Source organism: Pteropus alecto, unplaced genomic scaffold (genome assembly GCF_000325575.1).
Source record: "Pteropus alecto unplaced genomic scaffold, ASM32557v1 scaffold276, whole genome shotgun sequence".
Taxonomy (NCBI): domain Eukaryota; kingdom Metazoa; phylum Chordata; class Mammalia; order Chiroptera; family Pteropodidae; genus Pteropus; species Pteropus alecto.
Window position 1 is genome coordinate 3,057,915 of NW_006438074.1, and position 8,720 is coordinate 3,066,634.

The window sequence follows — 8,720 nt, forward strand, 5'->3', positions numbered from 1 at the left end:
GTGTACCAAAGAGGACATCAGTGACACTTCTGCCAGGTCATCTGCAAAACTGTTTGAAAGCAAAAGTGTAAAGTTAAAGAAGCAGCTAACAACGCTCTATACCTTGAATGCTTCTTTTAAAAAAGGCTTTACATCCTTCACACGACCAGACGCCATAGTGATATCCTGACGCGTAGTCACTGCAGACTGCACAGAAGTGGGCATCCCTCTTTGAACTTGGACTAGTAACAGGGCTGGCACAACTGCTCCCACTAATCTTCCTTTTCGGTGTCTCTCTGGAGGCAAAGAAAACATTCATTGTAAAAGAGCATTAAGGGGAAAAGAGATTTTCTAGAAGGGGAAAAAAGAAAAAAAAAAAAACCAGCATGAACATTGCCCTCCAGGGTTCATGATAAATATATTCCAGGAAATCTGACCAAGCAAAACCTTGTTACTGATATAAGATCTACGAAGAGTCACGTTGTTGGAAATGACTGATGTTTGAAAGTGGTTAGACAAGTTGATACCCACCCATGCAGTAGTAACTACAGATGATAAGCACTAGTAACTACGGATGGCTAGTTGTAGCCATCGGGGTGCACATCTCTGAGTGTAATAAGTGACCAGATTGAGTCTTACCCATAGTTCTGAACCACAAGCAAGGTATGCGGTAGCCTTCCATAGTTCCTAGAGTTCATCAACACTGCATGGAGGGGCCTAAACTCACCTAACCATTTTCAAGTATCAGTCACTCCCAACAATATCACCAAATGCCCTTCAGAGTTTCCATTTAAATGGGGGAAGAAAAACCTTTTATTCTGCAGTTCAAAATAAAGGTTTAGAATAAAAATAACCGTAAGAGGGGTAGCAAATGGACTTTGAGTTATATTAAGGTGAATACTGTATGTACTCAGATTTCGAGAAAGGGAGAAGGGAAAGAAAGAATGAAAAGGGAGAGAAGGGAATAAAATAAGGGAGTGAGAAAGGGGAAGAGAGAAGAAAAGGAGTGAACACATGCCTGTCCTTAAAGAAGGCTTTGAAGAAAGTAGGCTCTCAGTGCTGCGTGGAGGGGCAGGGACTTGTGTGGAGGAAGGAAGAGCCAAAAACATATCTGGCTAGTTCTTAATTTTGCTAGGGTATGTTTCTTTTGGAAAAGAAATAGTAGAGGTATGATTAATTTATAAATGATGGTAATTATTATGGTTTAAATTACCCAAATATTAGCAGAACTCTGATTAGAATTCATGCACAGAAATAAAATATTTCTTCAGTTAAAGATAATGAAAAAATGTTACTTTAAAAAAGTTATCTATAATTTTTATATTCTCTTGTATTTTTCCAACAAACAAAAAGTTTTTTGAAAAGGGGAAAAATAAGAACACCATGTAACATGGCTTTCTCGAAGTTTTACGATGGCATTTGAAAGTAATGAATTTCAATATCCGATATGCTATAACTTACACTTTGGTTGTTTTAGAAGTTTATCTTCCCCTCATGCTTCTTCCTAAACAACCTCTTCCCTCCAGTCATAATTATCATTAAAAATATTACAAATTAAATGGAAATAACCATCACATTACCCTGCATTTAAAGAGTACAAATATTCCTTTTAACTTCTAGAAATTTCAACTAAAGTCTACATTTCAATAGTTTCCTATTGATCTCTACAAAATGTTTAGTTCATTGTTTAAAAGTTTGTACCTATTGTTGTCTGTCTTTTCAGGCTTCACGTGTTTAGTATTTCATTTAAGCTGTAATACTGCCACAGTTACATTTATCCTGGAAACAATTTGTCATGAACACTAAATTGTGACTTCATTACAAAAAAATCTAAATTGAAAGTATTTCTTTTTCAACCCAAATCACTTCATCAGGAGGAAATGATTTAAGTTTAATCTTTATTGTCTAAAGACAGTAGTCACGATAGTGAATTCTACCCCACAACACAGATTTACAGACTCAACTTTTTAATGAGAACAGAATATCAGAACAAATATTCTAGAATTCAGAATATGTTTTAGGTGCCCTAGGTAATCCACAAGATTAATAAAAACCTTGTATAACACATATCGTTCTTCTCACTAAATCATAAAGGGATTTGGATAATGTCCATTAACTATAATTCAGAATGAAGACTGTATTTACCTGTTTACAGGTACGGTGTGTTCTAGTGATCTTGCTTCACACCAAGGACTCTTTTGAGGTTCTGCATACAGAAGTGACGACTGGCAATGGAGCGCTAAAGGAGAGAGGTGCCCAGGAGTTGGCCACAACACATTTGAGCTTGTGGTCTGTCGACCAGGCCCACCTTCTGAGTTATTGGCACTGCTGGGAATACTGTAATTCATCACAGCAGGGTTATAGAATGTCATGGCTGAATATTCATGGTGGCTCTCTACATAAGAGGAAGGTATGTATATGGGGCCATGCTCCAGAGGAAGGACAGATTGACTGCAGTTGTAGGAATCAGGAGAATTAAGGCTAGATGGTGAGTTTTTGATATCCATGTCTTGAATAGGTAACATCTGAGAAAACTCCTTGTGAGAAGAGCCACAAAGGGACATTATAATGTTCTCAAAGTCTCATGGGCAGGTGTAATGGCTGTAAGGAATAACAAAGGGCATGTCTTAGAGCTACAAACATACCTATTAAAAATGTTCAAACATTTTTATTAAACACATACACATACTTTATGAGATTAGAAATACATCCTGAAAGATATACATGAAAATATTAATATCAGAGGGATGGAAATTTGAGTCACGGAACCCTCATTTTGTATTTCATTCACTTCTTTATTGCTTTTGTTATTGTTAACAAGAATATTATTTACCATGAGAATTTATTATAAAATCCTCTTTAAAATTAAAGAACACAGGATTAAGCGAAAGCGACACTAAGTTTTTTTTTAATCTGGAACAAGATAAGTATTATAAGTTCTTATGGATAAACAATAACCAGGAAAACCCTGAAAGAGCAGATTGATTAGCAGGACCAGCACTGACAAACATTCAAATACACCATGAACTGCCAATAATAAAAAACAAGGAATAGATAGGCCAGTGTAACTGTGTCAGTAATCATTTCATTGCCACACGGCTTCGGATACACCCTTCAATATATGCTCTACGATAAACAACAGAATTCCTATAGAATTTAAAGTGAGCCGATGCTAAACTTTATCAGTAGAGGGCGCTGCAGGGACACTGCAAGACGAAGAGGCTGCTGTGATTTCTGGCCTTCTTGGCCAGGGCGGAGGCCAGCTGTGTGGGTGTGAAGACGTGCAGCGGAGCCTGGCCCAGCGTCTGGTTCAGAACGAGGTCCCGCTGCAACCTTTTGGCCTGGGAGGTTAGAGTTTCCTTATAACTTATAGTTTCTTATAATAGTTAATTAATTATAAGTAATTCTTTATATCAAACCTCCGTTTTTGAACCTATTGTATATTTTCTATCTCTTGATTGGGCCCAGACTGCTACATAACAGAATGGAAAATCCCAAAATAGCAAATTCGAAAACTCAAAAGGTTTTAGAAATTGAGTTTCTGATAACGGTGGTATCTCAAATCACTTGGAAAACAATGGACAAAAGAATTACCACCGGGAAAGAATGTATGCCAGAATAAACTCCAAATGATCCAGAGACCCAAAAGTTAAGAGAGAAATGGAAGGAAGAGTGGGAGGGAAGGAAAAGGGACAAGGAGGAGCTGGGGCTGCACAAGTGCTGGAAGCAAACAAAAAAAAAGTAAATCCCTTTATAAAATGGGTGTGGGGAAAACTTTAACTATGGCTCAAAATCCAGATGCAATAAAAAGACGTGCATAAAAGCACATCGATTCAATACATAAAAGCAAATCTTGGCATATCATAAAAACATGCCATAGGCAAAAAAACTAATGACAAATTGGAAATAAAAATATTTTCAACTTATATTAGAAGGAGATAATCTCACTAGTATCTAAAGAGAACCCTTAAATTAAGATTTAAAAAGACCAAAAACTCACTCGAAAAATAGGCAAAAGACAAAAGCAAATAGAACATACACACCAAAAATAAATAAAGGGAAAGCGAAGCACAAAAAGATGCTCAAACTCATTCATAAAGGAGATACAAATTAAAACTATACCAAGATACCATTTCTCATTTATCATGTTCAGCAAAAATTCAAGTGCTTGACAACCCTTAGTAAGTCTATGGAAAAACAAGAAAACTCTCCTACATTGCTGATGGGAGTACAAAATGGCACAACCTCCATGTGTATATGTATATCAAAATTACATGTGCTTTTACCCTCTGGACAATAAGCCCACAATAAAAAAAAAAAAAAAAGAAAAATAGAATCGTTTATTACCACTGCAAATGATTAATACATCAGTTCCTCACTCTGAAAATTAGTAATTAAGGGAGAAGAATTAAGCCCATATCCTGCTTTTCAAAGGGGATCTGTAGTTTATCCCAAGGTGGAGGGGAAACTCTTCTTTACAAAAGAATGCCACCTAATAAATAGTTCAGAAAACAATATCTGGATGAATAATTAGAGTAAATAAGTCAAAATGTTAACAACTACTGAATCTAGATGGTAGAGATATGGACACTCATTATGCCAGTCTTTTGACTTTCTATATGTTTGAAATTTTAAAGGAGCATTGGAGAAAAACACAAAATACACGATTAAAATTGGAAACCTTAAAAAAGAATAACTGTAATAATATAATGTGGAAAAGGGAACAATGATCACTAATAAATAATGAGAATCCATGAGAGAGATCATTAAGAAACTTGCCTTGAGAAGTTCTCCATCTTTAATATTTTCAGTTCCAGCTATCACCTACTTCCATATGTAGGCAACTTGGCTATCTAAAGCCCCAAATTACCTTCCTTCTGACATTTTCATTTGAATGCTTAGTCCATTTGTCCTCAAAACACAATGTATCTATGGTGGTTTTAAAATAGCCCACAAATCCTTCAACATTTCTCCCTTCAAAAGGTAGAGCCTAACCTTCCCTTTGAGTATGGGCTAGATTTAGTGACTCACTTCTAATGAATAAATTATGGCAGAAGGGATGGTATGTGACTTCCAAGATTAGCTCATAAAAGGCACTGCAGCCCCTTCCTGGCTTGCTCTCTTGGATCACTCACTCTAGGGAACATTAGCTTCCATATTGTGAGGACACTCAAGCAACCCTATGGAGACCTACTGCTAACAGCTGGCAAGGAACTGCAGCCTCCAGCAAACAGCTGTGAGAGAGATATTTTGGAAGTAGATCCTCCAGCCCACATCAAGCCTTCAGATGACTGTAGCCCTGGCCAACATCTTGAAGACGTAAGCTGGAACCATTAATTTAGCTGCTCCTGGATTCCTACTCTCAGAAACTGTATGAGATGTTTGTTATTTTAAGTTGCTAAATTCTGTGATAACTTGTTATAGAGCACTAGATAATTAAAACAATTTCCAAGATAAAATTCATCATTTTCCTCTCAAAATCACTCATTTCCTGTGTTAATGACAAAGCAAATTAGTTACCTTTGACTTATCCTCCCCCGCTTTCATCCAAGGACCTTTAATCACCAAGACACACTTTTTTTTCCCCTCCATGGTGCCTTTTCCATGCTGTCTTTTGCCACCATCTGAACAAACTTATTACTTCTTATCTGTAAATCTGTAATAGGCTCCTTACTACTCCTTGTCCCTCATTTGCTCCTTCTCCAGGTCCATAGCGTGGCCAGATTAACATTCTTAAAATCCAGCTCTGATCAGTCCTCTGCTTCCCACCAGCCTCTGTAGTAAGTCACAGTCTTCTAACATTCAAGGCATTCCAACCTAAATTCCACTCTGATCTGCTATTTTCCTACAGGAAACCAGCCATATCCAAATAAGGAATATGTAAAATGCATTATGAATTGGTTGGCATTTTATGCCTTAGCACTTTTCCCACTCTTAGCAACCCTACGGTTATTGACATATAAATTTAATCCTTTTTATTAGATTACAACTACATTGAATCCTTCTTGGAAATGGAAAAGGTGGGATGGGAGAGTAAGAAGTACAGTTAGATTTTCAACTACTTGCAAGCACATACTAGATTTTATTCACCTTCCACTACAGCTAAGTAAACATTTGTCATAAGGAAAGAATATGAGGAAATGTGCTTAAAATATAAGATTTCACTAAGTCAAGGGTACTATTCAGAGATGGGAGCACTTTCAGTAGGCATGGTACTGTGCTGAGACAGGAACCTGCCTTCAGGGAGCCTCTGTAACAGGTAAAATGACAAGGAGCTAATACAAAGGTGCTACTGCTTCTATTCAACATTGGCCACAAGGGGCAGGAGAGAGAATGGTAGCTGGAGAATTTACGATCAAGGAAGTTTGGTGTTTTAAATATGTGCATTTATTAATCATGATGTACATAATTTCATGTTTCAATTGTTTAGATTCCCAATCAACATATACAATCCCTGATTCTTAATAGAAAATATGCAAGATATAGCATATAATGCTAATCATTGTCAAAAATAGCAGTTTCCAAACTTTTTTTTATTGTAGTAAAATACACATAAAATTTTCCATCGTAACTATTGCTAAATGTACAGTTCAGTAGTGTTAAGTACAGTCACACTGTTATGCAACCAATCTCCAGAACTCTTTTCATCTCATAAAACTAAAACTCTACACCTGTTAAACAGCAGCTCCCTCATTCCTCCTTCCCCCTCAGCCCCTGGCAACCACCATTTTTTCTGTCTCTATAGATTTGACTACTCAGTAACTTATATAAATGGAATCATAGAATTTGTCTTTTTTGTGACTGGCTTATTTCACTTAGCATAATGTCTTCAAGGTTTATCCATGTTTTGATTCATGTGTCAGAATTTCCTTCCTTTTTAAAGCTGAATTCCATTTGTACTTATACACTACATTTTGTTTATCAAGGAAAGGTTTTAAAGAGATGCTTGAAAACATTTACCATCCATGGAAATGACCTAGGTTAGAGGGAGTGGCTGACATACGAGTGACCACAGGAATTGGTAATTAGGTCATTGGTAACCTTTTAGATGGCAGATCCAGGGCTGACAGCATTATTAGAAGGCATTTATCCCTCAATCTCTCCAGAAAAGACTTCTTTTCTTTCAATCCACCTACACATACACCTGCTCACTGTGCTTATGCTTTCAATATTGTACCTTGGCAATTGCATTTTAGTGGATTGTTTTCTCTTTATGATCTGAGTATATCTTATGTAGCTAAATATTTAATCAAAAGACATTTAAAGTACTTTAACAGCACAACTTAAACCATATACATTATAATGAGAGCAAAATACTTGAGGTAACATATGTAACAAATTGTATCTATGCATAATAAACTGTAACCTGGAGGTAATATTTAAATTTTGTATTTATTGAACTTTTTAAAAAAGGGGTAGGAAAACAAAGCTGGCTTACTAACTTTCTCATATAGAGTACTTCTCAAGGTAAACTTATATAAGAATGTAAGGGCAAATTCAACACTCTCAATCATCAAATGAAGACTGAATTATATTTAGGAAATTATGAAGCAGAAAAGCAGTGAATTTTAGAATAACAATTTTGATAAGACTTCAAATTAATGCTAAAAAAATGGTTTAAACAAAAAACTATTTTCTGAACATTTTGCTCAGTTACTCAATTTCATGTTGTTTCAACTTTGCATTAACAAAAATAAGTGTATTTAGCAACTTAACATAAGTACTTCAGCAAAGCCAACACACCAAACTATCAGAAAACTACTTCTATCTTTTCCTTTCATTAGGCTTCTTAGAAACATAAAGTTTCTACTGACACAAAGTGGTGAACAGTAGCATGGAAATTCATGAACTGGAAATAACACTTCCCATTACCCAGTTGGAAAATGAACAATAATTTAAAATGAATACGGCATCTCTCTCAGAAGCAGAGACTCAATCCTGCCATTGATTTCTACCTATAAGTGAAATGTTCATTCTCAGCCCAGAAATGCTGAAATGACCTGTCAGACACACACTGCCAAATGGCAAATGCTATGATTCATCCAATCCATCAGGTGACTTTGCTTAGAAAATTTGGATTTCACATATATACTCCACACAACCTCTCTAGAATTTCTACACATCCCCAGTACCATGGTAACGAATGAGAGAGATCTGGTTGCTGGACATTGATTAAAAGGTTATGTTGCTTTTTGGCTGGATATCTTTTAGATATATCCAGATTCGTGTGACAACTATTCATCAGTGAAATTTTGGGTCATTAGTAACACGGTAGCCAATGAAAAGAGTTTTTCTTCTTAAGCAAAGACACGACAAGGGGTGAGGAACTTAAATCATTGCAGCAGACCTAGGAGACAGAACAGGCAGCAAAAGGGAAGCCTTCTCCACTGGAGGTCTAGAAAAGTAAATTGAAAAAAAAAAAAAAAGGTCATTTGAGTAGTCCTTCTCTAAAACTTGGATCTAAACTGGTTAAGGAAAGGATCCCCCAAAGTTCAAATTTTTTCAACATTGTCGGACAGGATTTTCCTCACTCATTTGAACACCCCAGCATGGCCTCAGTGACCACAATATCTGGTACAACAGGGAAAAATAGTCTCTAAACAGTTTAACTGTTGGGTCTGGTAGGCATGGAATTTTACCTGGGCAACAAAAGAACATGTACCCAGACATCCTGATTCTAAAGATTAATTTCTTTGCATGTTAATTTTCTTTAATTAGTCATCATAGCCAAAAAAAAAAAA

General features: G+C 36.2%; 1 protein-coding gene across 2 annotated transcripts in view; it reads right to left on the minus strand.

The window, feature by feature from the left end:
* ESR2 (estrogen receptor 2) overlaps window positions 1-5,742 on the minus strand; it is a 46,314-nt gene extending 40,572 nt beyond the window's left edge. For both annotated transcript variants that reach the window (XM_006915113.3, XM_025049092.1), the window contains exons 1-3: window positions 5,500-5,742; window positions 2,125-2,580; window positions 103-275 (exon numbers count right to left, since the gene is read on the minus strand). In XM_006915113.3, the coding sequence (XP_006915175.1) occupies window positions 103-275; window positions 2,125-2,543 (592 nt within the window). In that variant the 5' untranslated portion in view covers window positions 2,544-2,580; window positions 5,500-5,742. The remainder of the gene's footprint in view (window positions 1-102; window positions 276-2,124; window positions 2,581-5,499) is intronic.
* Between the last annotated feature and the right edge of the window lie 2,978 nt (window positions 5,743-8,720).